This window comes from Molothrus aeneus, chromosome 1 (assembly GCF_037042795.1).
Source record: "Molothrus aeneus isolate 106 chromosome 1, BPBGC_Maene_1.0, whole genome shotgun sequence".
In the NCBI taxonomy this organism is placed as follows: Eukaryota; Metazoa; Chordata; class Aves; order Passeriformes; family Icteridae; genus Molothrus; species Molothrus aeneus.
In genome coordinates, this window is record NC_089646.1 from 10,458,023 (window position 1) to 10,475,303 (window position 17,281).

General features: G+C 36.3%; 1 protein-coding gene across 4 annotated transcripts in view; it reads left to right on the forward strand.

Annotated features, from left to right (window-relative positions):
- The window catches only part of ZMYND11 (zinc finger MYND-type containing 11), a 105,391-nt gene that overhangs the window by 45,813 nt on the left and 42,297 nt on the right, over positions 1–17,281 (forward strand). For all 4 annotated transcript variants that reach the window (XM_066551213.1, XM_066551232.1, XM_066551241.1 and 1 more), the window contains exon 3: positions 15,499–15,658. In XM_066551213.1, coding sequence (XP_066407310.1) covers positions 15,499–15,658 — 160 coding nt within the window. The remainder of the gene's footprint in view (positions 1–15,498; positions 15,659–17,281) is intronic.

Genomic DNA, 17,281 nt, shown 5'->3' on the forward strand with positions numbered 1-17,281 from the left:
ATATGACATTCCTAAGGAGATAACTTTTGACAAGAAATGATAAAGACCTTTGAATTGCAGTATGGTACCAGTGGTTGATGAAGAAACACAGATGACATAGTAAATGAGTATGCATAATACATAATATTCAAAATAAAGGTCCAAAATTACCATGGCATCAGAATATCTCTTCTGATGAAAACTGAGCAGCTAATATATTCTTCCAGGCTCAAAATCACTTGGCCAGCTGAAGTGCAATTCCTTAAAAGATCAATCAGTGTCTGGGTATATAGGCAAACTTACAAATACTAAGAATTTTTAAAACCGGTGGTCAAAATTGAAAATTATGAGCATGTGAACATAGTTGGAGCTATAAGGAAGGTTTTACTATTTGTACTAGTAACATTTTTTAGAAGTGTTAATATCTCTTGGGATTGACAGAAAGTTATGATGACAGTGACATTATGGAACTATGTCCTATTCCTGAGTAAGAATACATAAAAACAGCAAGAGAATATTCTTTTTTAGAAATCCATGTTTAAAGTAAGTAACAGTCTTCCTATGTGTCATATAGTAGATGACAAATGGGTACTTTCAGATAACTTTAGATGTTAAAAAGATGATTCATGATTTGGTTTTTGAATGGATTTTCTTTTCCCCTGATTTAGGCATTCATTTGCTGCTAGAGACAAGTTGTCCTGTGAATTTTGTGACCTGTTAGTCTAAACACTTTATAGCAAATTGCTATGAAGAACTGTTGCTTTCTTCATTAGATGGTTTGTTACTTTTAAGCAAATCTATTTGTTGGCTTTTCTCCTAATGTGCATTCAGAATGGTTGTCTCCCTCTTAATATAATCTTGCTTATTTAATTTAATTCTTACTTTTCTTCGTCTTCTGGTGCTGAGTAGAAGACAATGTACATCTCAAGGAACATTTACTTTTAATGACCTGGGAGGAAGTGTTCATAATATGAAAAGAGGATTCATAGTTTCTGGATTATGAACTGTTCCAACTCAATATGCAAAACAGACAAATTTATATAATACATGCAAGTATGCAAATTGTTACCTGTACACTTTAAGTATAATTGAAAGAAGATTACTTGTGTAAAGGAAGACTTCCAGAAGGTACTGTCAATGGAGAGTAGACAAGAAAAATTTACAGAACTAGGCACACATTTTCTGTAGAGAACATAAGAGTAGGAGGATAGTGTAGGAGGAGCCTAGAGCACTGGAAGGTACTTCTGATATTATCAGGAAAAACCTATAAGGAAAGAGGCCCTTTAATTAAAAGTAGATGAGATCAAGTATGCTTTGCTTTTTAAATTGATGAGGGGGAAAGGCAAGAACAGAAAAATGCGTGATTAGAAGTGATTGAAAACTGTCTTACATCAAGGGAAGAGTCACTTGGAAAATTTGAATATGCAAGTTAGAGCCTTTAAGAAATTAATTAGTAAGCTTTTTGAACTTCAGGCAATTTTTTTAGAAAAGTCATTGCATGCAGAGAAGTAATAAGAAACATAAGAAAGGTGTCTGTTTTGTAAAGAATTAAAAACGCAGTTGTGAAAAAGGCTAGAATATGACAGAGTTAATTGGAGTATTATATAAATACTTGAGGCATTGGTAGGGAAGAGACCACCCTGCACAGACTGAATGTCTCAGAAAGAAAACCTCAACAAATCATCATATGAAAGGGATTCTGCAGTTTTACTGCCCTCCTGTGAGGGTACATTATAGCTGGGAATGCACTTTCCATGGGTTGGAGAGAAGCATTCTTCAGTAACTGGAAAACTGAATGAAGGACTGAAAACCAATCCTAATAAGAAGCAAGAGTGATGTGACTTTAAAGGAATTAGTACTTTGAATGCAAACTACCTTTGGGAGAGGACTTTAAAATATATATTTAAGTTCCTACCTTTGTACATAAGCTTCAGTATATTCAGTGCATCTTTATTTAATTATAGAGCTCACTTGAAGGCAGTGGTAGCATTTCTGTAAAGGTACAGAAAATAAATATTCTCATCTGGCTTACATTGTCACAAGGTATCTCAAGTCAATGAATTGCAATAGTTTACAATTTCACTACAAGGACTAACTAATATTTCTAAATCACCACATTTCTTAATAACAAAATTGCATTTCTAAGAGGTATTTATCAAGAAATATGACTTATTTTTCTGTCTAGATTTGATATTGGGTTAATTTGACCCTAGTTTATCAATTATTTAGATGAGCATTATTGGTATTAGTTATGCTGTAGGCACTAGTGAAGAAATGGCTTTCCATATCCTGTGAATTCTCTGTCAAGAGTGCAGCCTGACAAATTGTTCATCCTTAAATTGTGTTAAAAATTATAACTATGCTTTGACTTCCTGTTTTTTCCTCATTATCTTCCATCTGTTCTGGTTTTGGGGTAACCTCAAGAATTGATTCTATGGAATAAAATGCCTTAAAATACACTGGGAAAAAGGCATGCATATTTAGATGAGTAGGATAAATTATTGACATTCAGTTGCATAGCAGATTGGTAAGTATTTCTGTACAGACATGTTTTTAAAGCTCTCTTTTTGACTATTCCAATCTTCCAGTTCCTTTTATAGTGTTTTCTCCATAATTCCCTTACAGGTAATTGGACTCCTAAGATTTAATTAAGTATTAATTAAATATATACCTCTTTTCTCACAAAATATTTGGTTTCCTCAGTAGCAATATATGAACATTTCATAATCTTTATAATTAGTTCATAGTTCATTAGCTATTAAGTTACTGTTATTAACATACCCAGTTGGCAAATCTGGTATTCTAGAACTATTATTGGCAGCTTTAAAGATTTTTTTTTTCATTGTAAACAGATAATTGTTCTGGTTTCTAAACTATTCCATGAAGACTAATGTAAAGGTCCAAAACATAATTCTTTTCTTCCGCACATCCTTCCTTTTTTTCTCTCTCCCTTTGTTGAGAGAATTTTTTTCTCTCTCCCTTTGTTCCATTTCATGATTAATTAAGTTGATTAGCTTCTCTTTCTGTCTCCCATATAGGCTGTGTCTATTCCATCTCCACGTACTGTGACAGGGAATGCCCTGGCACTCTCTGGAGCAGCTATGCTGGGGCTGCACCTCCTTGCCTTTGGCTCACAGAGTATTACTTTGGCCCTGGCATATTCTTTGTTTGTTTTATATGTGTGTGTGGTTCCTCAGTTCAAAGTGCCAAAAATAACACAGCCCACAGCAATGCTGTTCTTGAAACCTGAAGATAGAGACATGATAGTTCCATGTGCAGGCAGCTGAGGACACACAGCGTGCTGCAGCAGGGCTGCTGCCCTTGCCAGAAGGAGCCACTGTTGGCATGGTTCACTTTTGGGTTCTCTGTCCTCAGCAAACCAACCCCTGGGCCATGCTTTGCTTTTTCCTTGAAGGAAGAATTTGTCTTTCTCCAGAATGGAGCCTGAGAATAAGTTAGCTTGGGAATGAAACCAGGAGTGGCTGTAGGACACAGGGTGGAGGTATCACAGCTTTGGGGGGGATGAAGCTGATCGATAGACCACTAGCTAGAATATGCTATAACTGGACACTTTATATTATTTTCAAATGAAGTGATACTGAAACCATCCATTTCATCAATCAGAAAGCTGTTTTACCCCATTGGTGATACAAGAAAATATTGTTTTTTCATTAAAAGATACAAAGACTTTAATCTTCTTCTTTAATTGCCTTTCAGATAGGGTGGTCCAGTACAAGATCCCTATATGATCAAAGCTGTTTTTCCTGTATTTGTTCTGTGGACTCATTCTTGCTCTATTGTAATTTAATATAGGTGCAGCCAAGTCAGAGCATCAAACAGGAATGAGCAGATCCCAAGCCAGTGTCAAGTAGGCTCTGTTAGCTCTGTGCAGACTGACATTAATCAGCATTGATGGGATAGCATGCCAGAAAGGAATTACTCACTATGAAAGATTACTGTAAAATAATGAGATTTTCTGGTCCCACAGTTAAGATGGAGTAGGTAACAGTTGTAGATTGAGTATGTGACCCTCTCAGTTTGACATTTGGACCTAGGAGAGGGATTTCCTCTCCAAATATCAGTCTTTGGACTTTTTCTAGTCAACATCTGAGAAGAGTTGAAGTTCATATATCTGGTTTTGTTGTCATAATTCTTATGTTGTTCTTTTTCTAGGCTGTCTACTTTAACATAAAACAATTTATAGAAGCAGTGATTAAAGTAAAGTTGAGAACGAAAAATTTATTCTCAGGTATAAAATAAACACAACAGAATATAAATAAGAAAATGAGCAATTTGTATAGGGAATAATCACAGAAGTATAGAAATAAGAATATGTGATGAAATGGCAAGGAAAAAAATTGGAGGAACAAGATTCTTACAGAGTTGCTTATTTGAAGCTTAGATACTTACTAGAAAAAAAAGTGTGTTACTATTCATAGTACTCTTGATGAAAATTTAAGTCTTCCTAGTATTCTGCATGTTGCAACTAAATAGTCATGCAGAAACAAAAATAGTAGGCTATAGGAAAGATTAGAAGAGCAGAGGACTCTGGATTTATGAGATAATCCTGTTGTTAAACTTTGTAAGAAAAAAAGTATTTTACCACCTGATATTTCTTTGGTTGAAATACAAGCCTAGAAGTGGAGTTTTTTGCTTTGTTGGTTTCTTAACCTTTGTGAAGGCATTCCCCTAAAATATCTGTCTTTTGTTGCTGGAGAGCAGGCTTATCTGAAAGCAACTGTTTGAAGTAGAACTTCCTCCTGTTATGCAGGAGAATGCAGTGATCACTCCAGTTCACTTTTTACCAGAGTTACTGGCTCCTTTTCCATATCTGTTCATTGCTTTCATGTATGCTTTAAATGTGACTATTTGAAGCCACCAGTGTTATTGAAGCCCTGGCCAGTACACTGGAGATGTTTCATTGTGTTATGCAGTGTAATAGCAATTCCTAGTTATGCAAGGGCAAGCAGAAGTGTGGAGTCTAAGGTCCCAATAAAAGCAGGATACTTCCTCAGCAGTCCAGGAAATTCCTTCCAGAGGCAGCCTGCCTATGCAGTGTTCACCTGTGAGAAAACTGACTTCAGTTTGTATTGGATTGGCAAAATTATAGACTATATGCATTACAGAATACATCACTGGGGGGTGACAGGGTAGAAAACTCTTAGTTTTCAGTACCTCCTCATGTGTTTTCTGTTACAGGTAAAGACAAGACACTTTTTTCTGTCTGACTCCAACTATGTCAATCTCCTTTGTAATTTCTTTTACTTTCGTTCTCTATTTTTCATGATAAACTTCAGCTACTTCTTTAAGCTCCAAACCAGTATGGGGTTTTTCTGTTTTCAGATAACTGTTTTTATGTTAAATCAAGGGAATGAACTCAGTTTGGAGTTTTAAGGCCTGTAGATCCTTAGTCAGAGATCATACTGCAGAAAACAAGTGTTCTCTGCTTTTTCAGCAATTTTTTCACTGATTTAGTTAAAAATCATTTATTAATGAAACAAAACCAGTCTAAAAATGATCATTTGATTCCCCAATAACAGAATTTTTAGTACAAGTACTACTTTGGTCATATATAAGAATTGTATTATGGGTGCATAACTAGCAGTTACAAGCATAGCAATACATTGCAGAGAAATATACTGGACACCAAAATGTGTCCAGTATTGTGTCCAATTGATATCAAAATGTGTCCAACTTGATTTGCTTGACACATCAATTTCTTATCCTGATGGCTTCCAAGTGAGGTTAAATGATGGATTCAGGTTAAATTTGTTGTATATTTTCAAAAGCTCAGTTATATTCTATAAAGGAACAAAGAGAACATTGAGAGCTGCATATGTGCAGAAAAGTATGGGGGTTCTCCCTACTATTGCATCATAACAGTTTTGTTTGTAAATTTGTACTGAGACTGACCAATGAGGTAATATTCACCAAGCTAATAATGATTTTTAATACCCAGGTTAAAAAAAAAAAAGATGAGAGAAAAGTGAGAAACTAAGCTAAACAGTTTTTGTAAAAATCTTAAGAATGAATGAAAGATTGTGATTTAATTGTACAAGGGGTGTTCACAATGGCATATGTTCATTGAATTTCACCTGTGTTCCCTGTAGGTAGATACATTCACCATACAAGTTTTGTTTATCTGTTTATAGGGTGTTTAATCTTAATTTTGTTGAAGATTTTGGAATGATTTTTTGGTTTGGATATTATTCAGTTTTAATACTGCTCATATTAACAGTTTGTTTTAAGTGCTGCCTTTGGACATAATTGACTAAAGAGAGTGAAAACAGGGATTGCAGGAAAAAATGTAAACTTTTCTTCTAAAAAGCCTATGAAGAATCTATCTGCATTTACTCTGAGTAGTGGTGGAATTAAAACTGCTAAATTAGTAGATTTGGTTGAAGTATTATCTTGAATTGATAATGTATATTAGTGATTACTCTTTTTCCCATTGAGCTCCTTTGTTGATACAGTTTATTTCTTCAATTTGTGTAACAATTCTATTTAATCATATTAATTAAACTGGTTAAAGGAATACGTAAAAAGAAGTCCACGTGTAGTAAACAGTGTTATTTGTAATTTCTTAGGGATGATTTTTCCTTCAACTTGGTACTGACACATTGTCCCCTGTTGCTTCCTGGATTGCTGGGTCTGCTTTCCAGTGCTGGCTGTCCAAGACTAATTCAGTGCCTGGTGTGGAAAACTCTTCACCAGGCACTGACAGATTTTGTTCCAGCCTTGCTGCCTTTTTTTCCTGCTTTATGCAGAATACAGGGAAGGGAAAGGATCCTGTAGCTGGCTGTGCAAACACTATACCTGTAAGGGTTTAGCATAAATGGCTATTTTGTTGAGGACTAGAGCTTGAGGTGGAGTTTTTTGTGTATTTGCTTTGATCAGAAATATTACTGTAGGCACATCTTGTTCCTACAGTTCATTCTGCAAAAAACAAATAGGTGCTCAGATGTTCTGAGTAATTTTGCTTGATCAATTTTCCTTATCTGGTAATTCTTCTCTTAGGATTGTTCTTACATGGTATTGCTAGAGTGGCATTTTTCTTTTTCTGCCTCAGAGGTCAATGTTCTTCATTGATTCAGTAGGTGAAGTCATCTCTGGGCTGAGCATGAATATGGTAAATGAAATGATTCACATTAACATCACAAACACATTGTTATTAACCACAGCCATACTCCTTGTTTGATGTTTGTTAATAAGTGCATGTTCATTTAAACTCTCTTTATTGTGTTACTATAAAAGTTGTAATATTCAATGTTTAATACAATACATGCAAAGTATGAGCTCCAGTAGGAATATTGAGAAGGAGAGGGATGGAATAGATTTGAAAATCACTGTCCCCATTTTCATGTACTCCATACTTCTATTAATATTCATCTTGAAATTGTGTAAGTTTACACAGAAAAATACAGAAAAGGCTTTCTAATTATTAAAATTAAATAAAATTAAATAAACCAATATTTATGTCACAACAATTATGTTTTTTGCTCAAATCATACCATCTTTGTAATATTTGAAAGTGGAACTTCTAGCTTATGTTTGGTTTCTTTGCTGTTAATAGATGTGACTTCCTATTAGAAGTAAGAGATAAAAATGAGTGAGACATGGCCATTTAACAGCTTGTTATCTGACCTAAAGTGCTCATCAAGGCTTTCTCTGTAATCAGTGGAGAGAGAATGATCTCCAAAGCACTACTCATACCATCTATTTTAGGCTGTGGTTTCATATTCCCATTCATATAAACAATATCATCACCAAGAGCAGCAGCCCTGCCCTGATGGCTTTTCCAGCCGTTGTGCTGTTCCCTAGATGGCAATAAGATGAACATTGGTGTGACAGAGTGATGATTCTGAAACTCAGCTAGACTGAAAGTAATCTTAAACAAAAAAAAAAAAAAAAGCACACACAAAAAACCAACCCCAAAACCAGAAAGGTTTTGACCCAGATAAGAATGGAAATTAAATGAGATAGAAAGCTCTAAAAAATGAATCATTAAAGCATTCAAATTTTCATTTTTTTAACATGTTTTGAATTGAGATGGTGGATATGAGCTGATTAAATATTTCATTTGCAAGGTATTAGCTAGGATGTTACACTCTGAGTCATGTAATACTTTGTCTCTTTAGTACATCCAAAGAAAGGAGCTGGGTGGAGCAGTGGCCCTGCAGCTACACGAGCACTTTTACCTGTGCATGCAATGTTCCTGAATGATTAGTGCTTGTTTGCCAGTCATGCTCATGTGTACACATGTGTGCATTACCAGCAGTGTCACATATGAGCTTTTAGGTTGGAAAAATGGAAGTAGAGCCCTTTTTTAGATAAGTTCCTCCATTAAAAAGTGGTGGTGAGATTTTTCAGGATACAGGTTGAATGGCTTGGTACTTAAATTATTTGCTTTTTGTGGCCATGCTGGTGAGTTACACAATCTAAAGTGTAGAGGAATTGTAGGAGTGGGAGTTTAAATTACTGAATCAGGGAATTACCTGGGTTAACATTACTGTGCTTTGTACAGAAATGACCCAGATGATTACCATTATAGGTGCATGCATAGTGCCTGAGATATCTAAAGCATGCACAGACAAGATCACTCCTTAGCTGCCTTTTAGCAGCAGCAGCACAAACATCAGGCAGATCTGAATTTAGCTGAGCTGCTGGATTTCACTGTTGCACTATCAAGTTTATGCATTCTTTTTGTTTTACAAAAACATTGCACAAAATTAGTTTTTGCATTTATGCAAATTCTGAGTTTATCTAGACTACAAAGGAGAGATTGAACAAATTTTAAAAACATTTCCTGCTTGGATAGTATATGTGTCTTCAAAATTAATGTTGCAGATACTGATGCCAGAGGAAAAAGTAAATGCATGATTTCTCTGTAATCCTTGGAATTTTGGACTGCATAAAATGTAGATCATGTAAGAAGTATTTTATTGCAGAGGCAGCAGCGCTGTCAGTGCCTGCGTGCTCTGTGCATGTGCTGTGGGTATCTGGAGTGCAGTGGAAATCAAATGCAGCCTGTTCATATACCTGCATCTCATTGTGGAGTACAAATACACAACACGAACATTGTGCCTTGCTTGTGTTTGTCTTAGTGAATATAATCCATAATTGAAACTTCAGAAAGTGTAAACACATCAAAAAGGATCCTAGAAAACAAAAGCAAGCTGCTGTGTCCCCACAGTGGCCAGTTTCACCTCTCTGTGTGTCTGTGCTGTCTTCAGCTCTCAGACCAGCTCTCAGTTTCTGGCAAGCAGGGAATATCTGTGTCAAATACCCATAATGTTTAGCCTGTGTTTTATGGGAGTTGATGGGTACCAGGGTGCTACATGGTAGAAGGAGGCAACCTGAGCTTCAGAGCTGAGACCTTGAGGTACAGCTGTGAGCACAGATCTTCACCTGGCTTTCCACAAGGAGAACTGATGGATTCCTGAGATTTGAGCCTGTGGATTTCAAGTTCTTAGGTCATGGAGCTGTATTTCTTAAAAATAAAATAAAATAATAACCACAGCCATCTCTTCAGCTTTTTTTTTTTTTCAGTATGACCAACTGGCCTATTATTTGCAAATTACTTTTAAAAAACTCTTAAAAGAAATATGTGGGCCTTCTATAAAATAGCTGTCTTGCCCTGAAACTGAAGCAAAAGGCATAATTTCTCACTAGAGGTAGGAAGACAATATAAAACTCAGAACAGATTTTTGGCTGCTTTCCTTCTATTTTATGTATTATTCCTTAAGGTCTGTCCCTGAATCTAGGACATTTTTATGTACTGGTAGGTAACATTTAAAATTAATGGCAGACTTTCAGTTGAGTTTAATGGGATCTGCTGTATTTTCTCAGATCTCAATTTTATCAGATCTCAGTTTATCAGACCTCAAATTTATCAGTTCTCAGCTCATCCCTGGATGAGTTGCTCAGCAGAGTCTGCTGGCAGCAGCAGGCTGCTGCTTCCCTTTGCAGTGGGGAGGGTGGATGCATCCAGCATAGAGAGAGATAATTGATCAGACCAAGATTACAGAGTTTGCCATGAAAATTAACATCTACCTACACTTGCTGTCCTCTTGTATTTTTGCAGCTATTTGTGATAATGCATTTTATTTCAGTCTTGTACAGATAGCCTTGCTGTAACATTTTTTCAGTATTTTGTTTTGATTCAATTCATGTGGCTGAAAATGCAATTCCTTATGAGTTCAGAAAAACTGAGATTTTTTTAAATACCTCTGTCAACTTCCTACCTTAAATATCCTTCCTTCCTTCCTTCCTTCCTTCCTTCCTTCCTTCCTTCCTTCCTTCCTTCCTTCCTTCCTTCCTTCCTTCCTTCCTTCCTTCCTTCCTTCCTTCCTTCCTTCCTTCCTTCCTTCCTTCCTTCCTTCCTTCCTCCACAGTACAGCTGTGCCCATGTAAACCATTTTCTGCCTCTCAGTAGACCAGATGCCTTTAAGAGGGCTCCTTGGGAGCAAAGTTAGATATTTTGCCATGCTGTATTTTGAAGCCATATAGATTTGACTCTTTGAGACAGGGTTTTACCTTCGTGCTGTGTCTTGCAGAGCACCAGGCAGGAGTTGTGAGCTGTGTGACAGCTGTAGGTGATAAGTTCACCATCTGATCCCCTGCAAGTGCTGGCTACTTCTGTGTCTATTTTGCTCCCATGGTGATCACAGCTTTAGAGTCTGCTTCCTCCACACCCTTAAGTTAAAGTCAAACTTCCTTCTTTAGTTTTAAGGTATATTATGAAGCACAGATTTTGGTTTTTATAGAAAGACATTATGAACACTGGATAATTTGAGAAAAGTATTTTGAAGCTTTAGGAGTGAATTGGTGATATGCTGACAGAATTTGGTGCTTCTGGAATGTCCTATATATTGGGCAGGCAGAGGATTTAGAGGTGGATCAGGTACTCCTGTGGTCCAGTTTGTGGTACAAAGGGAGGTGGCAAGATCCAGTTGTCAATTGGTAGGGCATGAGTTAGAGGAGATTTTGTTGCTGTGAAGAGAAGAGCCTGTACCAGGTTTCCCTGCACATCTGTCCTCCCCAGCATTCAGCATGGCTCAGGTGGGGTGTACAGCAGGTGGCTGTGTGGCCCCTCTGGAGGCCCCCCCCTCCACATGTGCTGACCCCTTGGGCTCTCCCTGTGGTGTCTGAGACTTTAGTGGTCAAGACTTTAGAATAGGTAACACTAATAATGTAATAATATAAACTGAAAAATATGATGATATTTTACTGTTATTTACACCTGACTACTGTTCATCTGCAGTCCTGAAGTGGTTTGAAATTGCTGTCTCACATTTCTCTGATTGGTATTTTGTGACTAAATACAGATGAGCATCACATCCATACATTATCTATGAATCTATTAATGATTATCCTCTGTGAGTCTTCTCTAAAGGTTTTTTTTGCCATCAGAGAGATGCACACATCTATCATGTATATGCACATGTGCATCTACCTGATTCTGTTGGTACTATTTTGTTTCTGAAGGTCACCACATTTAAATATATATTTGGTGGTATGGCAATGAGGTTTTCTTAAGGGTGGTAATGAACAAACTCCATGCTAAAGATCCTTATCCTTTGCTTTCCAAATGGTGTTGCAATAACTGAAAACATGCATTATTAGGCCCTTAGAAGTTGATTACAAAAACTGTAATTTTGCTAGATTTGCCAGATTCTTCTGTGCTAATGTCAGGGAGATCTGCACTGCCAGTTCGTAAATGGAGAAAATACTGACCTATAAACACTCTAATTTTCAGCAGCAGTTCAGTTGCTTCTGTATTCTGCAGACAAGCAGCCTCATTTGGTGAGATTTTGAATTTAGCATGCAGATTATCAGGCCTAACCTCCACTTTTCATCAGAAAGACCCTCATTTTATATAGTAGGGATTAGCACAGTTAAATTGTATTTTGAAATGGTTTCTTCAGCCCCTATCTGATTAGGTCTGGTTTTCTGATTTAGAGGATTTTACTTTGTCTCTGTGCCTCATTCTCACTCATTTGAGTGTATTTGCTTTACTTCTTGTGGCTGGGTTGTATTGCACTCCCAAATCTGTTGGTATGGAGGACTGGGCAAGAGCATAACAAACCAGTATTCCTTCAACTCCCAGTTTCCAAGGTAAGGCTAATTAGCTTTTGTTGAAAACAGCAGTCAGGGGTTGCTTTATCTCCCATACTGGTTTTTTAACTTGTTGGTGCCAGAACCTTCAATGCATGCAGAGCCAGGACTTGCACTCCATGGATTAGTGGGGTCACTTCTGCACAAAGGCAAAATTTCAGTATTGTTTTTCCCTGGTCTAGTAATGAGGCTGACATAGTAGTTGGGACTCCAAACATCATGCTTTCTGTCTCTGAGCTGGATTTTAACTCATTCTGTGTTTTCAGCATTTTTCATGTCCTGACAGTTTTTCACATTTCATTATTAAAGAACTTGAACTATCTTTTCTGATTTGAGTCCTGTGTCTTATTATGTCTTTGCTTACCTGCTGTCCTTATGGCTGAAAAAAAACAAGATAAGTTTTCATCCAAACCCTGTTTTCTAGTCTTTGTGAATATCTAGTCATGTACACTTCACAGGTTTTAATAAAGTAAAAAACTGGGGGAGGGTGCATTTTTCTAACAGCAGTTCTACTCTTTGAAGAAAAACCATTCTCTTTACATGTATGTTCTTTGCTGTGAAAGCTGATAGCATTTTATTTTAAAAATAGAAAACATAGCCCTTGTGACTCCCCAGTGGCACAGTCTGAACATTGACTAAAGTACTCTTCAAAAAGCCACTGGGAATTTACTACTCCTGATTTACAGCTGGAGAAAATGGGGAGATAGTTTAGTTGGTAGCAGTACTTTCACTCTGGTGGAGAACACAGATTGGATTTGAGAAATGGGTGATTCTGAGCCTTGTGCCACTTTTCACTAGTGCACAACCTGCCACAGTGGAAATAGGCAGATTAAACCTCTTAGCTGATTAGAGTTGGTTTAAGGCTTTTTTGTTTGTATTATATATCTGTTCTGTTCAGAGATAAGAGTGAGAAATCATGAAACCTGTAGCTTACATTTAAGAATTTGGTAGGGTTTTTTTTCTGGAACTAGGGATGGTGCAGTGCAAAATACATGGATTCTTCTGCAGGTTAGCCTGAGGGTTATGGCACTGGGTTAATACCTGATTTCTGTTCTCAGACCTATAGCAGCCCACCATATAAGTGTAGGGAAATCACTTCTGTGCTCAGAGTCTGATTTGTTCTGTCAGTAAAATGGGAAGAATGATAGTTAGCCCATTCTTTGTACTTTGAGACCTGTTAAGTTGAATTAATTACAGACACGTGAATGTTATGGCTCTGTCAGAGACATTGTTAGCACTGAGTTTAAAATGGAGATTTGGTGAAAAAAGAGTAACACTAGCAAATGTTGAGAAAGATGATTTGCACTTCAAAAACCTCGTTGTGTTTGCATAAATATGTCCATATGTGCACACACACATGAAATACATGTAACATGATTATATAAGCAAATGAGCTGTTTTCATGTGGCTTTAAAGCTTCAACACGTTATGCTTCTGTAGACTTCTGTAGAAGTGGTGTTCCCTTGCACTCTGTTTGAAAGTGAAGTAAATAGACTTGAGTCTCTGCCTGGTTCAGACCTTGGAGTTTGGATAGCTTTGAAAACTTATTTGTGGTGTTTAATTTCACTTGAACAGGTGCTCATGTTGAGTTTTGTTTTCTGTGGAAGTAGAGAGGGATCAGGTTGGGCAGATGAGCATCCAGCCAAGATGATACAGACCTGAAGTGCCTTATCTTCTGATTTTGGCCCTATGTGGAAACCACCAGAATATTCATATATATTAGCTTGGAACATAGACTTGCGCAGAATATTGTCATTTCTGTATCAGTTGCCTACCTTTTATACAGTGCTAGCATGCACACACAAATTAGGCTTGGACCATGTTGTGGTAGACATTGTAAAATATGGGAAATGGCATCATCTGCCTCTCAGAGTTTTTATCCTAAAAAAATAAACCCCAAGATCCTGCAAACCCCAAGATGCTGCATTTATGTAAATGCCTCTGATACCACACAGAAATTCATAAATATCCTGTGCTGCTCTGATTATTGTATCATTTACTATACAAATATATACTTCCACTCAGTCAGAAATCTACTATACTATTTCATATACAGTTTAGAGCAAAACAAAAATATCAGATTAGCATAAACCAGGTCCAGCAAAAGCTTAAGAGAGAAAGCAGGAAAGGAAAACTTTATTCATACAATACAGTAAGAAGTTTGAAAGGCAAATGTCTACAAAGGGAGGGATTGATTGAAGATTTGACCATTTGGGGTGGTCCTCACTTCTTATTGTAAGTTTGTAACTTCTAAGGCATTAAAAATTCCTGTCATGTTATTAAAAAAGAAATCTGAACTGATTTAACTCTTTTTAATGCAATGCTGCTGCTTTAAAATAAATCTTTCTTGAGTTTGCTCGTGATCATAATTACTTTTTGTGAAGGTATTTGTGATGATAGTCACAAAGGAATCGTGGTTGCTGGAATTCATTATGAAGAAGGAAGGCAAGGATACTATAGCTGACAGCTTTGTCTTAAAGCAGGCAAATTACAGATTTCTCTCTTAGGAAACAGGTAAAGACAGAGTACCTGGAGAAACAAAAATGCAGAGAAATTCAGTTAGCTCTGTAACTTTAAGAGATCCATAACTAGGGAAATATTTTCCACTAAATAATTGGTTCCATGTCAATTCATGTATCTGCTGATTGCAGCTCTCCGTGCACAGCAACTTCTAGACATGTTCTCAGAATTTTGTTAAAAACCCTGAATTGCAATGACCTTAAGGCAGAGAGGTCATCTTTATTTGAGAGAAGATAATTTTATGCTGTTTACTCCAAGTTAATATTTGGTGTTAGCCTAGAAGCAAATTACACTGGATAAAGGTCAACATTACACAGCTGAATCTCATGTATATACACAGTTAAAGCTACATGTGGTTTTTTTCTCACCAAGGCAGTTTGTCACAATGTGATCATTGTGGTTGACTCAAGAAAAGGAGAAAACCCACTTTGCACAGTAACTTGAGCTGGTGGGTTTTCATATGTGATATATAAATTTTCCATTTTTCCTAAATGTGTTGTACACACAAGCATCACAAAAATTCATTCATACATTCTGTAGTATGGATGCGATAGGAGGTGTTAGAGAAATGCAAGTTTAAAGTAATTTAAAGGGCACAAATGGATGTGGCAGAGACAAGCCCAAGCACCATATGTGTTAATTTTGGGATTTTTTTGGTAGGAGTTTACTGTGCTACTACTTGTCTAAATGTGTACATGAAAGCTGCAAGAGTAAAAAAACTGATTTGAGGGAAAGGGTGAAGTGATATAAATTTTGACTGTTTAAAAACAATCTAAAACTTAGAACATATATTGTTTTAAGCCATTTGAAAATGTGTATATTTTGCTGACGCATTTTATAATTTAAAGCTAACACTAAGAGACTTTTGTGCTTTGTGTGCAGGTACATGTCTCGAGTCCATGGTATGCATCCAAAAGAAACCACACGTCAGCTGAGTTTAGCAGTCAAGGATGGTCTCATTGTGGAAACCCTGACCGTGGGGTGTAAAGGGTCAAAAGCTGGTATTGAACAAGAAGGATATTGGTTGCCAGGAGATGAGATTGTGAGTATAAAGTCTTTGAGAAAATAAATCACGATTTCTGGTATCTTAGCATGAAGCTCGTTTTAATTTATATTTCAAACTATTTATAGGTTCTTTGTTGGTGCTTGTGAACAGGGAAGTAATGCACTCTTAAATTTTTTTAACCTTTTCTATTCCATAGAAGCTCTTTCCTCTTGAACTCTGAGTTTTCTGCTATGAAAAACTGACAAAGTTCTTTGCTGGGTTATACCTCACTTTCATGTTGTATTCTCTTCTACAGTTGTACAGAAGACAGTAAATATTATTGGTATTACTTGAAATCCTCAGATGTTCTCAAATCCCAAAGATGGTGTATTTTAAAAATGTTTTAAAAAGTCACAAACTTTTTAAAGTTTAATCTGAATCTGAAGAACACAGAACTCCCTTTCAAAAGTGCAACATGAAATTATAAATTTATATGCAAACATACATGAAAAGATGTGTTTTACTGATATTTGTGAACACCAGGGCATTCAATTAGAAAGGATTTTCTAAGCAAATCAGCTACAGGCATCCAAATACTGTTCCACTGGATGTCTAACATATTAAAATCCATTTCAATAGGTTGAAAGTTACGTGAAGAGAAAAAAACCAATGTTTTAATATCTCTCCATAGCTGAGGTGGAGCACACTCACAAAGTGAGGATAGTCACATAGACCAGGAAAAAGCTTGAACAATTGTTTGGCCTTGTTCAGAAGCCCCATCTCTTTATTTACAAGACAATATTTTCCTAACTAAAATGAGTTTTGCAAAGCTTCACAATACCTGAACTAGGAACTATTGCTTTGGAATATAAATTGCATTAAATACTGATAAAAGGGTCAACATTGTCTCAGACATAGCTAGTACATTAATTTTGAGGAAACCCAGAAAAGCTCTAAAAACCACCAAAATGCTCATTGGAATATTGCAGTTATCAGTAAGATCCTGAAAGTGAAACAATCTATTGGTTTTGGTTTTGTGAAAACAAGCAATATGCATAACAGAAAATATTATCATCAAAATTATCTCACTTACATGAATTTAAAGTATTGAAATACCTTAATTTCAATACATTGTATTTAATGTACATTATGTCACTGTTAAGATTTTCATTCTAATTTCATTAGAAGCCCTCAAGGGAACCTATAAAGGGTATGTTACTGTTCTCCCTGGCAGGAAACATTTCAAAACTCCAGCTTAGCTCTTTTAGGTATTTCTTACATGAGTTTTATCTGTTTAGAAGTGATAGCAACTGTGTAGACTCAACAAGACATAAAGCCTGAGATCTGTGATGATCTCAAGTATGCTGTATGTTTGTTTCCTCTATTGCTAAGAGAAAGGAAAAAAAAAGAAAAAATTATCAAAATGCCTCACAATAGCCATTCCTTATATAATCATTCAAATAATGTTCCTACTGCTTATTAGCAACATTTATTTAAGAAAACTTGAAAGAATTTACATCCTGTAAATTCCCAGTGAGTCATTAGAATTGCACAATTATTTTATGTCTGTGCAGAAAACGTCTCTGACTGAAGATGCTGTCGAAGTTATGTTATGAATAACCCTTTAGTTAGATGCAGACTGCATTTTCAGTATTACTGCTAAGCACTGGTACTTTGAGC